The 20,664-nt window shown below is 49.0% G+C and overlaps 1 protein-coding gene across 2 annotated transcripts; it reads right to left on the bottom strand.

Moving 5' to 3' along the window:
• Positions 1–222: 222 nt before the first annotated feature.
• On the bottom strand, positions 223–17,357 carry LOC129329135 (zinc finger protein 93-like). 2 transcript variants are annotated; one of them, XM_054978575.1, is made up of 5 exons: positions 17,327–17,357; positions 15,595–15,680; positions 14,817–14,943; positions 14,183–14,275; positions 223–11,519 (listed from the first exon to the last, which is right to left on the bottom strand). In XM_054978575.1, the coding sequence occupies exons 2-5, from the start codon at positions 15,607–15,609 to the stop codon at positions 9,871–9,873; spliced, it is 1,884 nt and encodes a 627-aa protein (XP_054834550.1). In that variant the 5' UTR covers positions 15,610–15,680; positions 17,327–17,357; the 3' UTR covers positions 223–9,870. The 2 variants fall into 2 exon arrangements, with proteins under 2 accessions (XP_054834550.1, XP_054834549.1); XM_054978574.1 differs by lacking the exon at positions 17,327–17,357 and adding an exon at positions 16,953–17,037.
• Between the last annotated feature and the right edge of the window lie 3,307 nt (positions 17,358–20,664).

Genomic DNA, 20,664 nt, shown 5'->3' with positions numbered 1-20,664 from the left:
AACCTCCTTTTGAATGTTTCAACGAGAGGATATTAAAAGAGACCCGTGGAGGTTTGTCTTGCCACAAAAATCTATTCAGAATTGATTGCCATTTTTTCAATTGGTTTGTTGATATTTTCACCGGAATAGATCTAAACAGGAATAGAAGTTTTGATACATAGAAGGATTTAATTATGTGGAATCTATCCCACCAAGAAAGGTTCAGTTTTTTCTTATTTTGCATATCTGATTTTATGTCTGAAATTATTTTATCATGATTAAGTTTAATAAGATCATTAACATCCACTGATATTTTAATACCTAGATAAGTTAACTGTTTATTAGTCCACTGGAAGTTGTATGAGTTTTTTATCTGATTTATCCTGTGACTAGGCAAATTCACTGACAAAATTTGGGATTTTCCTTGATTTACTATCAGTCCTGAAATTCTACCAAAGATTTCTAAAAGGTGATGTAAATGCTTTAAAGACTGATTGGGGTTTTTCAGATAGAGCAACGTATCGTCAGCGAATAAGCTGATTTTATACTTGGATGTCCCTATATCTATACCATTTATGGAGTCATTTTCTCTAATCGCTATCGCTAGTGGCTCAAGGGCGATGGCAAACAGTATAGGTGACAACGTGCATCCCTGCCTAGTACCACGTCCAATGTTGATTGAATTTGATAACTGCCCATTTACCTTGATATTTGCTTTTGGTTGATTATAGATAGATTGGATTATAGATAGAAAGTTATCGCCAAAGTTCATCATTTGCATAGTTTTAATTAGGTATTTGATTTCAACCGAATCAAAGGCCTTTTCCACATCTAAGGACAGAAAGGCCGCTTCTATTTTATTGAATTTACAATGAGCCAGGAGATTTAAAGTTCTATGAATGTTATTAGTTATGTCACGTTTTGGGATGAAGCCTGCTTGATCTGAGTGGATATATTTGTCTATAAAAGTATTAAGACGTTTTGTCATTATTGCAGTAAGGAGTTTGTAGTCGTGATTAAGTATTGAGATAGGCCTGTAAGAAGCTGGATTTAATGGATCTTTACCATGCTTTAGAATTATTATTGTAGCCATTTCCCAAGTAGGTGGTGTTTCCCCTGATGTTACTATGGCGTTGCATGTCTTTGTTAGATGAATGGCTAGTAACTTTGCATATTTTTTATAAAATTCCACAGGGAACCCATCTGGACCTGTCGTTTTATTATTTTTGGCATTTTTTATAGCTTCTAAAATTTCTTGTTGGGCAATTGGTCTTTCTAGAAATTCTCTATCTGCCATAGTCAATTTAGTAAAATTTCTAATCTTTCCTAGAAAGTTGGTAATTCTAACCTCATCTGGGGCCTTTGAGGAGTATAAATTAGAAAAGAAATCAGTGAAGATGTTTAAGATTTCCTTAGTAGTAGTTTGCACATTTCTTTTTTTAGCCTTAAGACTATTACAGCCCAATCCTAAGAAGGGCGGGGAAAGTGAATAGGAACCGAACTAAGGCTTGCGACCGCGTATCTGGGCTTTACGCCCGCGTAAGTCGCCCTCCGCCCGCGCTGGGACGCGGCGCTGGCCCGCCGGCGGGCTTACACTGGTGCAAGCCTCAGGCGCCCGGGCGGCGGCGTAGGAGTGGCGTAGAGCCCTGCACCGGCGTGGGGGGAGGGTGGGGCCGGAGTTAGTCCGCTCCCTAAGCCCCTCCAGAAGCGGGAACGCCCACAGCGGCGCAAAAAAGCTACGCCATGGAAAAAGAAGGCGTAGCCCATAGGCGCCCATGGAACGGCAAAAAACCGACCCTCTCTCTGAGCGCCCCGCCCCGCCCCCATGGCCTGAAGGAGCATAGGATGAGAACTATCCCGGGGACCAATCAGCATGCGCGCCCGGAATGGACGAGCCCCCCTCTCTGCACCCAATCATCTGTGAACGTGCCCTACAAAACATCCGGCCAGCGCCGCCCAAACCCCAGGTAAGTGTGCACTTGGCCGGAGGCTCTGCCCCTCTGTCCGTGTGCTGCGTGGCATTGCCCCTTTCAACACCGAAGGGGGGTGAGGGCATTCACGGTGGCAGGCACAGAATGCACTCGGGGGACTTTGCGAAAAAGTGGAGGAACTTCCCGTAAAAGGGAAGAAGTGCAAATGTCTGCCTAACTCCCTTTCTACCCTGACAGAAAGAATGACTCAACATCTAACTGGACTCATGCAAGCTCGTTGCTTCTAACTAAGCACAAACAAATTAACCCTTCCGAGGCAGAAGGGAATGACACTTGGCAAATTAACTGCAGCCTCTCCTGTTTCCTTGCAGGTGCCCTGACTCTGGCGCTCCCGCCTGGTGATGACCGACAGAGCGCTGACAGGTGAGGAGGAGGTAGGGGAGGGGGGGCTGTTCCGCAGATTAGTGCAAACCGCCCATTCACCTGAACCCACCCGCTCACTTGCTGCTTTGGGTGAGGCCTAGCAGGGGTGGGGGGCAACCATGGCCGCCCCAGCCGCCTCAGAGGCAGGTGCCCCGAAAACCACATGCGACCAGGTGTTTGTTATGACCAGCTCATTCCCTCCCTTAAAGGTAAAGGCTTGCCAAGGCTGAGCGCATCCTCGCCAGACCGTCATGGATCAGCTGGTCGCTGCTGGCGTCGACTATATGCATCCTCCCGGATGGCGGAGTGTGGGGCTTGCCTCGCCAGTGGAACGAGGCAAAGCCCACATGTGTCTTTTTCCCCCACAGGCACGTCCAGGGCAGGGCTGCTCCCCCGCGTCCCGCCCTCCCCAAACATCTCTGTCGGACGGTTGGCTGCAGCCCAGGAAGCACTTTCGCGCCGTGGCCTGCATCCCAGCCCCACCCCTCCGAGTGGGAAGGAGGGCTGTGTGGAATGCTCCGACTCCCTTGCTAGCCTAAAAACAAGCCCACTTGTTCCAGTGCAATAAAACGAGTTGTCAAACAACTGCCTTCTGTTTCTGCGAGTCTGACTTCGTCCTCCGCCCCTCCCGCAACACTCCCGTCACATATCTCCACCTGCACATCGCCACAAATGTATCCGACAGACCCCGTTCTGCCTCCCCGCCCCCCCTCCCCTCACAGTAACGTCAGGTAGAGGGTTGGGGCAGGGCATGTCAGCGGGGAGGGGGGAGCCACCAAGGGCGATCAGTCCCTGGTAGGGCGAGCAGCTGGCACCCGATAATAAGCCAGGGAGAGGGTTGCCAGGGGTGCTGCTGCAGGGGGGCGGGAGATGGCAGGGGAAACGGTCCGCTCTCCCAAATCCTAGCCGCATCAGCAAAGAAACTAGGGTAGAGGCAGGCGGATGCCATATTCCGGGCAGGAGGTTCCACGCGCCGGAGGAGGGAGCGGCTAGAGGTGCATGCCGCATGGGAGGAGGCGAACAACTGCGGGCGGGAGTTCATGGCCGCGGTACTGGAGGTGGGAGAGGGGCTCCGCGCCTCTCAAGCCCGTGCCGAAGCCCTGCTCGGGCGGCTCGTCACCATCCTGAACCCGCCGGCCCGCCCGCTGCAGCAGCTCCACCTGCCCCAGAGGCGCCCCTCCCTCGGGCCCAGTTGCATGCAAGAGGCCGGGCCCGTGGACGGCCAAGGGGGTCTGGCCGCCAGCCTCGCCGGTGAGCCCCGCTGCCACGTTCCGGGGGGTGGGGTGTTCTGCTGGACAGGCGGGCCGCAGACAAAGGTGTTATACAGCTGCTGGAGACAAGGGGGAAGGGTCCTGGGGGGGGCGGGGACAGCGAAGCGGGGCTTGGCCGCGTGACCTGGTTGCCGCAGCCGGGAAGGCGGGTGGAGAGGCAGCTGCTTCTGACCATGCACTCGCACAGGCGCTGGACGGCACAGGGGGCGAGCGGGGAGGGGGCTGGCGAGGCAGCGCCCGGGCCGTCGACGGGCCCCTGGCTGCCTGTCCTTCCAAATGGGCTCTGCCCAGCCCTCGACACCCTGCCTCTCCTACACGCCTCCCCTTCCTCAAGTCTGCTGGGGGAGGTGGGATGGTATAATAATAAAGACTGATTTCTGTGCAACGGGTGTCTGTGGTCTTTGCCTTGGGACGGGGACTGGGGCAGGCCCGCTGTGTCTGCCTCTGGGTGGCGGCCTCAGGCCAACCCTCCCGGGACTGGCTGCTGCCCTGGATTCCTCATGGCAGGGCGCCTGGCAGTCCCATGCCAACCTCTCTGGACACAGCTGCCACGGACTTGGCGCTGCATTGGGCAAACGAGGGAGAGGCTCCTCAGACCATGCCCACCCCTCTCCTTCCCGACTGCGAGCCCCGCCCAACGCACGAGCCAGTGTGGTCTTCCGGCATGGGCGTGATTTGCCTGCTGCTCTGGGGCCTGGCCGGGATCGCGTGCTGCCCATTGGCAGCGCCTATCCTGGCCCCTCCTCCTGCCGCTTGTCAGGAACAGCGCCCTTTGGCTGCGCCCGGCGGCGGCCGTGCATCAGACCCGCCCACAACACTTTCTGGTTCTACCAATTTGCATCTCTGCGCTGCTGCTGGCGCCGCTGTGGCCACAGTTTGCTGGCACAGGATCCGGCCCGGCGCCGCCACCACACCGCATGTGCAGCTGCACCGGCGTTGGGGCCGGCCATAGGATTGCGCTGTTAATCATGGTAGACCCTCTTTTCTTCTTTATTCTGCTAGAAATCATACGAAGGGCCTTAGGCGAGTTGAACCAGTATTTCTGTTTAAGATATAACAAGTTTTTGTGAATATCCCTTGTTTCTAATGTTGCAAAACCTTACGTTTGTTAAGCAGTTTTCTATAGTTTTTTTCATTACCTGTTTTTTTATGGTTTGTTTCCAACTGTTTAATTTCGGCCAAGAGTTCCTGTTTTTGCTTTATTTTTTCCTTATTAATTCTGGAAGTTAGTGAAATTATATGTCCCCTAGCTAGTGTTTTAATAGTATCCCAGAAAATGTGTGGGTCTACCTCTTGCGAACTATTCTCTGCTATGATTGTCTCTAAATTTTTTTCTATTTCTGCTGAACTTTGTTGATTATACAATAATTTTTTAGGAAAGCACCACTGCCTATTCTGAGATTGGCAGCACTTATTTTCAATCGTTATGCTGACCCATGCATGATCTGATATTAATATATTACCCATTTCAGAACTTAAAAGTTTATCACCTAGAGAGGAAGAAACAAGGATATAATCTATCCTCGTATAAATTTTGTGTCTGGGGGAGTAATATGAAAAGTCTTTTTCTCCTACATGAGTGTGCCTCCATGCGTCTAGGAGATTGTTACTCTGAAGCAATGTGGCAAGCCTTGTAATAGATTTCCTTTTTTGTTTTTTCTTTTTGCTTTTAACTGTTTTGGTATTGAGCACTGTTTTGTCTAGAGAGTGGTTAATGATATAATTCAGGTCTCCTCCTATTATCAGCTGACCTTCCTGAAAGGAGGATAAGGTATTAAGAGTTTCCTCTATGAATACAAGTTGTTGGTTGTTTGGTGCATATATTGAAGCAAAAGTGTATGCTTGTCCTTCTATCATACCTTTAACAAAAATAAATCTCCCTTTGGGATCCTTGAGAAGCTTTTTCTTTTGGAAAGGTAGGTTTTTAGTTATTAGAATGGCAACTCCCCTAGATTTGGATGATCCTTCTGCATGAAATTGTGAACGTATCCAATTGGCTTTTGATATGTTGGAATTTCCTGGTCTGAAATGAGTTTCTTGTAGTAGAATGACTTGTGAGTTTGTTTTTGCTAGAGTGGAAATTATGTGCTTACGTTTAATGGGGTTTCCCAATCCTCTAACATTAAGAGATGTTATTTTAAGTTTAGTGCACATTATGCACTCTTGTCCTCTTTTAAAGAGTTAAACAATTTTCTATTTATTATTCCCAGTGTACTTGTAACAGAGTATACTATGCTTTAAAATACCCTTATAAAGTGATAGGATCTAGAATTATTCTAACCCACCAAGGGGATCTTATTTTGTATTTATTTATTATTATACTTAATGTATTTATTTAATTATTCAAATTTGTCTAATGAGAAACTACCTAACTGTGATAACAATTGTTTCTTATTTTACAACCCTAATGATTGTAAACTGAGGCAGTAGTTTTGTCTTACTTTGTCCAAATTAAGTACCCTAACTCAACTAGTTTAAAAACAATCCCCTCTAATAATAAAGTCAAAAATTAGCAAAGCTAACCTTGTTTGTTATAAACACAAATCCAATAAATATGTGCTAGAGTTTAAGCAAAAAATAGAATGCCTAAAGCCAAAATTGCAAACACCCTGTTATAAAACTATTGACTATTTTGTTTTTTGTACCACTTCACAGTTAGTTGCCTCCATTAAAGTTTGCTGTTTCTCCTTCTTCATATTCTTGCAAAGTAACTTAGATTTGGCTTTATTTATATAAAAACCAGCCAACTCTCCAAATTTCTTGATTCTTTCCAACAGTAATGGCATTCTTTGAATTGGATCTTCTACAATAAACATCACATCATCAGCAAAAGCTCTGTATTTATATGAATATCCTTTGATCTTTATCCCTCTATTAGCTTGGTCTTCTCTTATTTGTTTCAATAAAATTTCTAACACCGTCACAAATAACAATGGTGAAAGTGGGCATCCCTGTCTTGTACCTTTTCTTACTTCAAATCTTGTCGTAACATTGTTATTCACACAAATTATCGCATTTTGCTTGTTGTAAATTGTTTTCACTGCCTCTATAAAGTCCTTCCCTAAATCTAATTTTTCCATTGTCGCAAACATGAAATCCCAGTTCAGCTTGTCAAAAGCTTTTTCTGTGGCCGAGATCACATGTGGAGCAGGTAGCAATGCCCACCCCCCCTCCATCACCAGCCAGCATAAGTGATGGAGGAGGAGGGAATGCCTTCCTATCCGCCCCCTCCTTTCTACAGCCTGTTGTATTTTCCCCCCACAATGGACTATGTTGCTAGTATATATATGTATATATATATGTGAGTATGTATATATATGTGTGTGTGTATATATATATATCCTGCTACAGTGAAGTGGCTGAAAAATAACAAATTGAAATTGAACCCAGACAAGACTGAAGTGATGCTTGTTGGGAAAGCAGAGATTTTGAACTTCCCACTTTTGATTGTACTTCTCACATTCGATGCAGTTCGTCTGACCCTTGCAGACTCGGTTAAGAGCCTAGGGGTTACACTGGATCCAGTGCTACTACTAGAAAAACAAATTAAGGCAGCTGCAGAAAAAGGCTTTTTACAACCTCACTCTAGCCTGGAGGATGGCTTCTTACCTCGACACGGCCGACATAACCACGTGCATCCATGTCCCGGTAACGTCTAAACTTGTCTATTGTAATGCGTTATTCATTGGTCTTCCATCTAAGTTAACTAGGAGGCTCCAATTGGAGCAAAATGACTGTTAGCAGGAGCGAGCAGGAGCATGAACATCACTCCCACCCTACAGTCACCCCATTGTCTACCTATCAGTTACTGTCATGCTCAATTCAAAGTCTTGGTTATTACATACAAAGCTCTCCAGGGCCTTGGCCCAGCATACCTACGAGATCACCTCACTCCTTATGTCATCCTCACAGCACCTTCGTTCATCTGAACAAGGTCAACTGCAGCTGCCAGCCTGCCAACCTACAAGGCTATTCGGAGGCCAGGGTTCACATCTCTCTTGCTATGCTCTGCTGCGACAGCTTCACTCATCTGAGCAAAGCTAAGGAGGAAGGAGTACAGCTGCCCGTCGAGAGGCAGTCTCTTATGGCTCCCACTTGGGAGATGTGGCTGCACACAGGAAGGCGCCCACAACTGAATCAGAACTGTTTAAGGCAGCATATTTCTCGAGTGGATGGTGGTGGAAAGTGCTGTCAAGTCATAGCTGACTGATGGTGACCCCTGGTGGGGATTTCAAAGCAAGAAACTAGCAGAGGTGGTTTGCCATTGCCTGCCACTGCAGAGTGACCCTGGACTTCCTGGGAGGTCTCCCATCCAATTACTATCCAAGGTCAGCCCTGCTTAGCTTCTGACAAAAGGCCAGAGTGGGCTTGCCTGGGCTATCCACGTCAGGGCAAAAGCACAAATAGCCTCTCCCAGTCACTCATGACGGAGGGAGGGGTGATTAAAACATAACTTATTTTATGCAGTGTCCTTCCACACTCAAAACATGTCTATAGCTCCTCCCCTGTGTCAGTTCTTTGATGGGAAGTCAGGTTTCCACCCACACTGAAGCTTTTTCCACATACCAGGCACTAATGGTTTCTCCCTTGTGAATTCTCGGACGAGGAGTTAGTTCATTCTTCTGTTTAAACCCTTTCCCAAATACTAGACATTTATACGGCTTCTCCCCTGTGTGAATTCTTCTACCAGAATTTATCTGTCATTTATTTTATTCTATTTATGTCATTTATAGTCCACCTTTTTCACTGACACTCAAGGCGAACTACACAGAATGAGATCAGGACACTCAGTTTCAAGGACATTTCCATAAACCATGTCATAGAGTCGATAAACACCATTTTACAAAGACATAGCATTAGTAAGAATCCAAGACAGAGTTGAAGAAATGCTGAAACTGAACATAAGCAATTTTAAGGCTGACATTAGACCATAAGAAGCACAGGTAGCTCACGGGAGCAGGTATTTAAGACAACAGGTAGTACATAAGGAAATATAGTGATGAAGTCTATGATCCTGGTCCTTAACTCATTAGTAAAGCAACTGAGAGCCCTTGCCTACAATATAAAAGCCTTCTTGAATAATTCTGTTTGCATACTTTGCGGAAAGCCAGGAGGGTGGGGCCTCTCCTGACCTCCTCAGGCAGTCCATTCAACAGGGCAGGGGTCACCACAGAGAAAGACCACGTATGGGCTGCTGTTGATTTCACCCATGTACAGGGTGGCACCTGCAGGAGACCCTCTTCAGATAAGTGAAGCTCATGTGGAGGAATATAGGGAGGGAGGCCCTCCTGTAGGTATGCCAGGCCTGTGAAGAGCTTTGAATGTGATAACCAATACCTTCAACTGAGCATGGTAGCTGATAGGTAGCAAACAGAGTGACTGCAGAATGGGGCTGGTGTCCATGCTCCTGATAGCAGTCGTGCCAAAGCGTTTTGCACCAATTGGAGTCTCCTAGTTAATTTGGATGGGAGACCTATGTATAGTGCATTACAATAGTCAAGACTTGATGTTACCGTAGCATGGATCCAGGTGGCCAGGTCAGCCATGTCGAGGTAAGAAGCCATCTAGCATGCTAGAGAGGGTTGTAAAAGTCATTTTTTGCTGCTGCCTTAACTTGTAGTTCTAATAGTAGCACTGGTAAGAATTAAGGATTCCACTCGGTCGGAAGCTGTTTCCGCACTCCAGCCATTAATGTTTTCTCTCATGTGTGTATTCTTTGATGGGAATAAAGGCCTCCACAATCTCTGAAGCTTTTTCCGCAGTTCTGGCATTTATAAGGTGTTTCCCCTGTGTCCATTCTTCGATGGGAATTAAGGCCTCCACTGCGACTGAAGCTTTTCCCACACTCCAAGCATTTATAAGGTTTTTCCCCATGTGTATTCTTTGATGGGAATGAAGATGATCACTGCGACTGAAGCTTTTTCCACAGTCCAAGCATTTATAAGGTTTTTCTCCTGTGTGCATTCTTCGATGGGAATTAAGTTCTCCACTTGTTCAAAAACTTTTCCCACACTCCAGGCACTTACATGGTTTTTCGGCTGTGTGCATTCTTCGATGGGAATTAAGGTCTCCACTGTGTCTGAACACTTTTCCACAGTCCTGGCATTTATAAGGTTTTTCCCGTGTGAAGTTTTTGATGGGAATTAAGGTTTCCACTGAAGCTTTTTACGCAGTCCTGGCATTTATACGGGTTTTCCCCTGTGTGTATTCTTCTATGAGAATTAAACTGTCTGCTGTGACTGAAGCTTTTCCCGCAGTCCTGGCATTTATGAGGTTTTTACCCTTTTGTGCATTCTTCGATGCGAACTGAGACTATCGCTGCGACTGAAGCTTTTTCCGCAGTCCTGGCATTTATAAGGTTTTTCCCCTGTGTGTATTCTTCTATGAGAATTAAGGTATCCACTCTGATTGAAGCTTTTCCCGCAGTCCTGGCATTTATAAGGTTTTTCCCCTGTGTGCATTCTTTGATGGGAATTAAGGTGTCCACTTCTTCGGAAACTTTTCCCACACTCCAGGCATTTATAAGGTTTTTCCCCTGTGTGAATTCTTTGATGGGAATTAAGGCTTTCACTCTGACTGAAGCTTTTCCCGCACTCCTGGCATTTATATGGTTTTTCCCCTGTGTGTATTCTTCTATGAGAAGTAAGGCACCCGCTCCGATTGAAGCTTTTACCGCAGTCCTGGCATTTATAAGGTGTTTCCCCTGTGTGTATTCTTCTATGAGAATTAAGGCACCCGCTCCTTTTGAAGCTTTTCCCGCAGTCCTGGCATTTATAAGGTGTTTCCCCTGTGTGAATTCTTTGATGGGAATTAAGCTGATCCCTGCGACTGAAGCTTTTTCCGCAGTCCTGGCATTTATAGGGTTTTTCCCCTGTGTGTATTCTTCTATGATTATTAAGGCATCCACTCTGATTGAAGCTTTTCCCGCAGTCCTGGCATTTATAAGGTTTTTCCCCTGTGTGTATTCTTCTATGAGAATTAAGGCATCCGCTCCGATTGAATCTTTTCCCGCACTCCTGGCATTTATAAGGTTTTTCCCCTGTGTGTATTCTTCTATGAGAATTAAGGCATCCACTCCGACTGAATCTTTTCCCGCAGTACTGGCATTTATAAGGTTTTTCCCCTGTGTGCATTCTTCGATGGGAATTAAGCTGTCCACTTCTTCGGAAACTTTTCCCACACTCCAGGCATTTATAAGGTTTTTCCCCTGTGTGAATTCTTTGATGGGAATTAAGGCTTTCACTCTGACTGAAGCTTTTCCCGCACTCCTGGCATTTATATGGTTTTTCCCCTGTGTGTATTCTTCTATGAGAATTAAGACACCCGCTCCGATTGAAGCTTTTCCCGCAGTCCTGGCATTTATAAGGTTTTTCCCCTATGTGTATTCTTCTATGAGAATTAAGGCATCCGCTCCGATTGAATCTTTTCCCGCACTCCTGGCATTTATAAGGTTTTTCCCCTGTGTGAATTCTTTGATGGGAATTAAGGATTCCACTGTGACTGAAGCTTTTCCCACACTCCAGGCATTTATAAGGTTTTGCCACTGTGTGAATTCTTTGATGGGAATTAAGTTTTCCACTCTTTTTGAAGCTTTTCCCACACTCCAGGCATTTATATTTTTCCTTTGTGTTATGGCTTTTCCAATGGATGCTACTGTTTGATTTTTCAGAAAAAGAATTCCCACTTGCACTGCCCCCATTTATATTGCCTTCTATGTACATTTTTTCAAGTAGTGGGATTTCATGAGCGTATTCACCTTGTAAAAGACCAGAATCACTCCTTCCTTTAGATGGATGCTTTCTCTCCTCCTTCCTCAGGGTATCAGAATATTTAGCCCCTTTCAGATCTGAATAGGTGTCCCCTTTATCCATCACTGGATGCTGAGATGTTTCATTCGGTGACCTCCACAGGCCTCCTGCAGAAAGAAAGAGAAACCTGGTGTGAGGATAGGACACCTTTACAAGCCATCTTTAGAAGAGTATCATCCTTTGCTTTGTGATGATTGTGTTTGCACGGAGGTTAAGATCACACAGTCTGTACCCGGTTCTCCCCCTCTCTTTCTTTATTCCTTCTAAGTTCCAAACTGGCAAAGCTGGCAGAGAAGCCATTCCTATGGTAATAAGTGTAGCCCAAGACAAGAAAGGAGAATGCACAAGAGAGATTCCCCCACACACACTTCTCAAAGTGACTCAGTCACTTTATGTTTTTCTTTCCCTGCCTAGGAGAATTGAGAGAGAGAGAGTGATTTGGGGTTGTTTTGGGGAGAACAAGGGCACCATTTAAGACAGGGAGAGTCAGTTCAGCTTTAATGTACCAAGCTGAGGGTCTGAAAATTTGGGTTTTTCAGCTCCATTGCCATGTGGATGCCCCGTTGCTGCTGCACTTTATCTGCAGCTGCACCAACAAGGGGGAAGCTACAGAATCCGCTCCTCGTGCGGAAGCCACCAATACCAGGGTTTGGTGCCTGGACACACTTTACAGAGTTTTATTTTTGCGTATGGTCCCGTGACCAACTAGATCGTATTAGCCAATCCATGTGTGTAATGTGCCATCAAGTTGCTTCTGACTTAAGGTGACCCTGTACATGAAGACCTCCGAAATGCTCTATCAATATAAGCCTTGATGAGGTCCTGCGAACAGAAGGCCAGGGCTTCCTTTATCGATTCAAGCCATCCTCTTTTCCGGCTGCCTTGACTTTCCCAGCTTTGCTGTGTTTTCCACCAAGTCTTGTCTTCTCATGCTGAGACCAAAGCCTCCGTTTAGTCATTTTAGCTCCTAGGAAGAATTCAAGACTGACTGGATCTAGAACCCACACCCTAGAACCCACACCCCGATCTGTAGCTTGTGGCAATTAAATGAAGAACAGCACTTCACTGGGACGGTTACTGGCAGATAGACAAGGGAGAGAGAGAGAACTCTGGCCTGGTCATGTAAGCAATGGAGATCCCAGTGGCGTTTCTGTCCCGGCTTCTTTTCACAAGGGGATTTACTAGACCAAAACACTGACTTTAAGAAGGGGGGCAGCCATTCTTTAGAGGGGTCTTCCAAGGTTAAATATGCCTTGAGCAGGCAGTCAGAAGCAACCATCAATGAGAACAGGGATACAACAGTGGATGATTGGAGGAGAGATGTCAGCCAGAAGAAGAAGGGAACAGGATTTACTATAAGCTGAACAACAAACCTGGAACCAGCAAACCAGATTTGCATCTCTCTTTAAACCCCTCACAGGGATCAGTGAAGCATGAGGAGAAAATGTGCTTTTCACATCCTTGATTGTCCTGGGCACAAACATTGTCCTCTGCAGAGTTCCATTGTTTGTTTTTTATTGGGGTGTGTGTGTCCCCAGTATGCTGTGCATTGAAAATAAATATTTCTCATGCAGTTTTTGTACCCATCAGAAGCTTCCATTTCACATTGGAGGAAAGCAAGAATGGAGAAGAAAATTAAGAGTCAAGTTTACATTGAAAAGGAGAAGCTGGCTTCAGAAGGGACAGTTCACTCTCCAGTCACATTGGATCCCCCCCTGCCCCAGGCCCAAGAGTGGCCGCTGTCTGTCTGTCTGTCTGTCTGACGCTGCTATTAAAGCTATTGTCTTAAGGTGAAATTAAAACAGGAAAAACCTTACTCAATATTCAGTCTCGGATATTGAATTATTGCCCCTATATATTTTGCCACAGAAAGGGAATCATTTGTATTCAATGATCACCACGTCACCTGGGCTCTCTTATTAGGTCGTTCCATATTTTTAAGCAGAGGGGTAATTAAGCGAGCTGTCAGTTCATTACAGACGGGACGGTCTACAACCATGTGTTCGATGGTTTCAACTTCATCATCAATCTTGCATCACCTCCGAGGGGAAAAGCACTCCTGCCCCCCACCAGAGCCCCCTGTTCACCCAGAGCCTGTGCGGCATCCGAGTCAGACCTGGTCCAGCCTGGCTGCCCTTGCAACACCATCTGCCACCGCTCTGTCCCACCCCCTTTCCCTCTGCCAGGGTCTCTGTGGAGCAGCCCTTCCCCTGCTAAACCACTTCCGCACAGTGTGTGGGGAACTAAATCAGCCTCCTGAGGGGCTGCTTCAGACAACTGGCCATTGGCTGTCAATTGGAAGAGTTTAATCCTGGCTAGGGTGGAAAACAGGCTGGGAAAATTTCTGCTGCAAGGGGCTGAATGTTGCACAGCGACACCATCCTGCAGTTCCCTCTGGAGTCACTTACAACACAGCTCTGTGCTCGGGGGTGGAGGCAGGATGTGTCCACGTGAGTTCTGGCCGGACTTGCTGTGGGCCATCATGTCTCGGAGGAAAAGCCCCTGCTTTGCTTGGCAGACCCAGCATCCCAGGATCAAGGCCTGCCAGGGAGCCGCTGCCTCACCGAGTGGACAGCACCTGGCACAAGTGATCCGACTGGGGAGGGGGAAGAGGCCTGCTTTCAGGCGTCCAGGGTCTACAAGCACCATTTCACCTTCCCCAACCCAGCCAAGCTCTTGCGTGAAGAAGCTCAAAGAGAAAAAGGCCACAGAAATCCCTCGGAAGGAAGCAAAAGGAACAGACAATCCCGCAACAAATTAAAATGGATACCTGCCAATCCCCCCTCTTCATCAGAGATCCGGAGAAAGGGCTCTTCTTCTCCTTCCAGCTTGGAAATGAGGTCAGGTTTGGCAACCTCGGGCCCTTTTGTGAGGAGAAAGAAAGAAAAACAAGATTGTGACTCTTCTGTGTGTTCATAAACTGGGCAATTCCATGCCGGGATGCCAGCCCATCCAGAAATACACAACAGACAAGGAGTAGGGGAAGGGTGGTACGGAGCCATATCTGGCATTGGCAGTACTGTGCCAGCTGAGAACTCACTCAGTGGCTAGAAATTGGGACAAGCCCACAGGGAACCTACTACAATATGACTAACACAGTGTCACTAAATTACTTGGATCAATTTTTATAAATATTTTTATCATTCAAAGTGCCAGTGCTATAAATAAATTCAGTGTACAACTTCAAAAATATGATGCCCTCTCTTGCAGTCCAGGCACAGACATGCCAGATGGGGGGGGGTGGCTCCTTCTCCACAACCCCTCCCACAAAGAGTGGCAGAGATCAGCCACTGAGCCCAGGGCAGGCAGCCTGACCACGTCCTCCCTCAATCAGGAGTTGCTTACAGTCCCTCCTCACAACCTCACGAGCAGAAGGAGGCAGCCCAGGGGAAAAGGACCCTCACCCAGAGAGGCCACGGTCCCAAAATTCTCCAGCATGACCTCCTTGTACAGGGCTCTCTGCGCTGGGCTCAGCAGGCTCCACTCCCCCTTGGAGAAATGCACAGCCACCTCTTCGAAGGACACCCGGCCCTGGAAGAAGGAGAAGAGAGTTTCATTATATTGCTGGAAAGGTGGTCCATGAGAAAGAAAATCCAAAAGGCTGGTGTGATGTAGTGCTTAGAGTGAAGGACTAGGACCTGGGAAGACTGAGTTCAAATTCCTTCGGAGACATAAGTTTGCCCAGGTGCATTGGTCCTATCCAAGTCTTTCACCCCAACCTACCACACAAGACTGTTGTTGGAAGGGTTAAGTGGAGGAGAACAGTTTAAAAATAGGAATCTTCTTACTATATAATTGAGTAAGCATATTCAAGACGACTCACTTCATACCCTGGTGCAGCACTAGAGGGCGCTGCCACGGAGGGAAGCCCAGGCAAGGCACCAGGTCCCTCCAGAAAATGTGCCATGGCGGGAAGCCCAGGCTGGGAGCAGGAGGGGAGCAGGTGGCAATGCCCACCCCCCCACCTTTACCCAGCTGATATTAGGAGCAGAGCAAGTGGAAGTCTCTTGAGGACTTCTTAAGGCCAGCAGTCTTCCTTGGGGACATCTCAGGGCCCCTCATTTTGCAGGTGGCTATGAGCCTTGTGGGGGAGCAGCCAGAGATGTCCATGGAGGAGCAAATCCCTTGCAAAGGGAAATTTAGGACAACACATGGCGTGAACTACCCCTCCCCCCCACTTACCTGAGCTGGCTGCATGGCTGGTCTTTTCCCTTCACCACACTGAGGAGACAGCGGAGAAATAGCTGAGGGGGCCTTTCTTTGGCCACCTGGGAGGGAGAGAAAGAAAGATGGAGGGTAACGCTTTTTGCTGCACTCAAATTTCTTTGCCCTTCAGCAAAGCTCTCTCTCGATTTGCTGTGAGGTGCAATTCAGGGTCTTGGATACAGAGTCTTTGGCCTGGTATCTCCCCGCCCCGCCATTCTTTACAGGGGAAGGGCCCACCTTGCTTATCCATTCAGCCCACTTTGCTCATCCATGGCCATGTTTCCACCCAAGCTTCACCCAGTCGTTTCCCGAGTGCTGAGGGGTCCCTGGCCCTGGAAGCCACTCTGGTCCCTCCTCTCCTCTGAGGGGAAACGAGACCCTCCGGCCTGCCCCACACAACTAGGGGGAGGTGCTGGGAATGAGGGGCCCGGAAGTGGCGGGATGTGAGACTGCAGGTGGGAGAAGCCAGCTAGGAATTGAAATCTGCCCACGCGGAGAAAACCAGCCCTGCCCGCGAAACGTTTCTGCCCTTTGTCTTTGCCTGTCATTGCGCCTCTCTGTGACAGGGTTTAGCAGAGGGAAGCCTCCCAAAATGGGTTCTTCCTTGTGCAGTCTGAAGAGAAGCCACCTTGAATGTATGTGTGGAGAAAGTGGGGGGGGGCAGTGTCTGAAATTGCCCTCCACCACCTCAGGCCTCTGCCAGCTCTTCCTCATGGCTGTGAGGACCAAATATGAGACTCTGGTTTAGTCCCTGTGCCAGGCAGGGGCTGTTTCTCTTCCCTGCCGACTCTTCCCCCAGTGGTTGATAATCTATGGGAGGCAGGAGGGAGAAGCCCCCTTTGCACATGCCCAGAGGATGAGAAAAGCAGCCAAGACGTTATAACAAAATGTACTGAGAGGGGGGGACATCTGAGATATTTCCCCCAGGGGAAGAAGCTTGTTGAACAGGAAGAACAGGCCATTGCTACTATTTTTAAAAAATCCCCTAGGGATTTTGCGGACACGGAAACGGCCGCCAGAGAGCCTGGTGGGGGGGAGGAGATCCAAACTTTCCTGTCCTCAAGGTAGGAATCGAGTTTGGCAAGGCAGGGGGGGCGCAGGTCTTCCATCAGCCACTGGCCTGTGCCCCCCCTTCCCCCCACCCGGGCTGAATCCTGCTCCGGGGCCTTCGGGCTTTGCACCAAGGAGGAAACTGCAGGATGGTGGGGAGGCGGGGGGGGGGGGAAGAGAGGAAGCCCAAAGGACCCGCTGTGCAGCCCGCCTCTCCATCGGACAAAGGGGGGGGCTGTTCCCCTTCTTGTCTCCCCTCCGCCTCCAACGCGGTTTTAACTCACCAGTTGCGCCTGGGACGGAGCAGAGGCTGCCCTGGGGATGCCAAATGCCCCCTTCCGCTGGAGGGAGGGGGCAAAGCAGGAAGTGACCTCACCAGCCCCCCCCCTGCACGTCTCTCGTTTAACCCGCTGGTCAGCTGGAAAACCTCACTCCCCCCTCCACCCAGCCTTGCCCGGCTGCTGCGCGCCCCTCCGGCTTCTCCATGCAGGGGCCTCCGGGCTTTGCACTAAGGAGGAAACTCAAGGATGGTGGGGTGGCGGGGGCGGGGAGGAAGCCCAAAGGACCCGCCGTCCAGCCCGCGTCTCCTTGGGGCAAAGGGGGGGGCTGTTCCTGTTCCCCTCCCCCCCGCCCCGCCCCCAACGCGGTTTTAACTCACCAGTCGTGCCTGGGGCGGAGCAGTGGCTTCCCTGGGGTTGCCAAAGGGGCCACCCGCCTCTGGAGGGAGGGGGCATGGCAGGAAGTGACCTCACCAGCGCCCCCCTCCCGTCTGCACGTCTAGGAGTCGGGGCTCACTCGCTTTAACCCCGTGGTCGACCGGCTCCCCCTCCCCCCAGCCCTGCTGCTGCCCCCCCCCCTCCGGCTGCTCTTTTGGGCAAAGGCGCGGCGGGAGTCGCGTGCCCGTTCCTGGGGAGGGGGGAGGGGGCTGGGGGGGCCCGGAGAGAAAGGAGGCGGCCATGGGGTGCCTTCGGGGACCCCTCCCGGGCGGAGCGCGTCCGCTTCTGCCGGGCCAGCCCCTTGGGGCTCCCTTGCCCCTGCAATGGTGGGTCGGCAGGCTGTGAGCCAGTAGTAAGATCTTTAAAAGGGGGCCTGGCGCGCTCACGGAGCAGAGGTCGATCCCTCACCTTGGGGGAGAAATGGAACCTCCTTGGCGTGAAGCAGTGTACCCCCGACGAGGGAGCAGCAGCGGAGGCTCTGCTCTTGCCTCCCTGTCCTGCTTGCGGCCTCTGCTTGGGCACTGCAGAAAGAGGGCGCTGGCAAAACGGACCTTTGCTCTGATCCCGAGGAGCTCTGCTGAGGTTCTCGCCCAAGGAAGGCTTCGACCGGTGGGCCTCTGCTGGGGCTGCCAGCCTCCAGGTGGGGGCTGGAGATCTCCCGGAATTACAACTGATCTCCAGGTGACGGAGATCAGTTCCCCTGGCGAAAATGGCTGCTGTGGAGTGTGTTGATGTTGATGTTCGCATCAAAGACATCACACAGGGGAAAAACCTTATAAATGCCAAGGCTGCGGGAAAAGCTTCAATCAGAGTGTTCATCTTCTTTCCCATCAAAGACTACGCCCATGAGAGATGCCATATTAATGGCTGGAGTGCGGAAACAGCTTCCGACCGAGTGGAATCCTTAATTCTTACCAGTGCTACTATTAGAACTACAAGTTAAGGCAGCAGCAAAAAATGACTTTTACAACCCTCTCTAGCATGCTAGATGGCTTCTTATCGCGACACGGCTGACCTGGCCACCTGGATCCCTGCTACGGTAACATCAAGTCTTGACTATTGTAATGCACTATACATAGGTCTCCCATCCAAATTAACTAGGAGACTCCAATTGGTGCAAAACGCTGTGGCACGACTGCTATCAGGAGCATGAACATCAGCCCCATTCTGCAGTCACTCTGTTTGCTACCTATCAGCTACCATGCTCAGTTGAAGGTATTGGTTATCACATTCAAAGCTCTTCACAGGCCTGGCATACCTACAGGAGGGCCTCCCTCCCTATATTCCTCCGCAGGAGCTTCACTTATCTGAAGAGGGTCTCCTGCAGGTGCCACCCTGTACATGGGCGTAATGAACAGCAGCCTGTACACAGTCTTTATCTGTGGTGGCCCCTGCCCTGTGGAACGACCTGCCTTAGGAGGTCAGGAGAGGCCCCACCCTCCTCGCTTTCCGCAAAGTGTGCAAAACCAAATTATTCAAGAAGGCTTTTGTATTGTAGGGAAGGGCTCTCAGTTGATTTACTAATGAGTTAAGGACCAGGATCATAGACTTCACCACTATATTTCCTTACGTACTACCTGTTGTCTTAAATACCTGCTCCCGTGAGCTACCTGTGCTTCCTGTGGTCTAATGTCAGCCCTAAAATTGCTTATCTTCTGTTTCAGCATTTCTTCAACTCTCTCTTGGATTCTTACTAATGCTATGTCTTTGTAAAATGGTGTTTATCGACTCTATGACATGGTTTATGGAAAGGTCCTTGAAATTGAGTGTCCTGATCTTATTCTGTGTAGTTCGCCTTGAGTGTCAGTGAGAAAGGTGGACTATAAATGACATAAATAAAATAAAATAAATGACAGATAAATTCTGGTAGAAGAATTCACACAGGGGAGAAGCCGTATAGATGTCTAGTATTTGGGAAAGGGTTTAAACAGAAGAATGAACTAACTCCTGATCCAAGAATTCACAAGGGAGAAACCATTAGTGCCCGGTATGTGGAAAAAGCTTCAGTGTGGGTGGAAACCTGACTTCCCATCAAAGAAGTGACACAGGGGAGGAGCTATAGACATGTTTTGAATGTGGAAGGACACTGCATAAAATAAGTTATGTTTTACTCACCCCTCCCTCTGTCATGAGTGACTGGGAGAGGCTATTTGTGCTTTTGCCCTGACGTGGATAGCCCAGGCAAGCCCACTCTGGTCTGATGTCAGAAGCTAAGCAGGGCTGACCTTGGATGGTAATTGGATGGGAGACCTCCCAGGAAGTCCAGGGTCACTCTGCAGTGGCAGGCAATGGCAAACCACCTCTTCTAGTTTCTTGCTTTGAAATCCCCACCAGGGGTCACCATCAGTCAGCTATGACCTGACAGCACTTTCCACCACCATCCACTTGAGAAATATGCTGCCTTAAACCGTTGTGATTCAGTTGCGGGCGCCTTCCTGTGTGCATTAGGCAGCCACATCTCCCAAGTGGGAGCCATAGGAGACTGCCTCTCGATGGGCAGCTGTACTCCTTCCTCCTTGGCTTTGCTCAGATGAGTGACGCTGTCACAGCAGAGCGTAGCAAGACAGATGTGGACCCTGGCCTCCAAAAAGCCTTGTAAGTTAGAAGCAGCACCCAAAATTGGGCCTGAACAGTAATGAATAGATTATGGAGCAATTATGGAATGTGTTTAATGTGCAATCTGGACCTCAAGCTAATAGTGGGTGACTTGAGGCATTCTGTACCCATTGGATTTTCTGCCTTCAATAGCAGATCCATGTGGAGTGTGTTAAAGCAGTCGAGCCACATGGTTGTTGTGGCATAATTCTCCTCCATTTTCTTTTCACAACAACCCTGTGAGGTAGGTGAGGCTGAGCATGTGTCTATCCCAAGGTCACCCAGCATGCTTCCATGGCAGAGTCGGGATTTGAACCTGCCTTTCCCAGACTCTAGTCTGACAGGGTAGGGGCCACCCCAGAGAAAGCCCACATGGGGGCTGCTGTTGATTTCGCCCAGGTGCAGGCTGGCAGCTGCAGTTGACCTTGTTCAGATGAACGAAGGTGCTGTGAGGGGACATAAGGAGTGAGGTGATCTCGTAGGTATGCTGGGCCAAGGCCCTGGAGAGCTTTGTATGTAATAACCAAGACCTTGAATTGAGCATGACGGTAACTGATAGGTAGACAATGGGGTGACTGTAGGGTGGGAGTGATGCTCATGCTCCTGCTCGCTCCTACTAACAGTCTAGCTGCAGCATTTTGCACCAATTGGAGCCTCCTAGTTAACTTAGATGGAAGACCAATGA

The sequence above is a fragment of the Eublepharis macularius genome, chromosome 4, assembly GCF_028583425.1.
Source record: "Eublepharis macularius isolate TG4126 chromosome 4, MPM_Emac_v1.0, whole genome shotgun sequence".
Classification (NCBI taxonomy): domain Eukaryota; kingdom Metazoa; phylum Chordata; class Lepidosauria; order Squamata; family Eublepharidae; genus Eublepharis; species Eublepharis macularius.
The sequence above is the reverse complement of the archived record's forward strand: the minus strand, read 5'-3'. Positions and strand labels throughout refer to the sequence as shown.

What these genes read in the sequence shown, in the direction of transcription:
- LOC129329135 (XM_054978575.1), bottom strand. An exon ending in TGGGACCGTGGCCTCTCTGG is followed by an intron (nt 14,276 to 14,816) that starts GTGAGGGTCCTT and finishes TCCTCACAAAAG; the next exon opens with GGCCCGAGGTTGCCAAACCT. An exon ending in TGAAGAGGGGGGATTGGCAG is followed by an intron (nt 11,520 to 14,182) that starts GTATCCATTTTA and finishes TTCTTTCTGCAG; the next exon opens with GAGGCCTGTGGAGGTCACCG.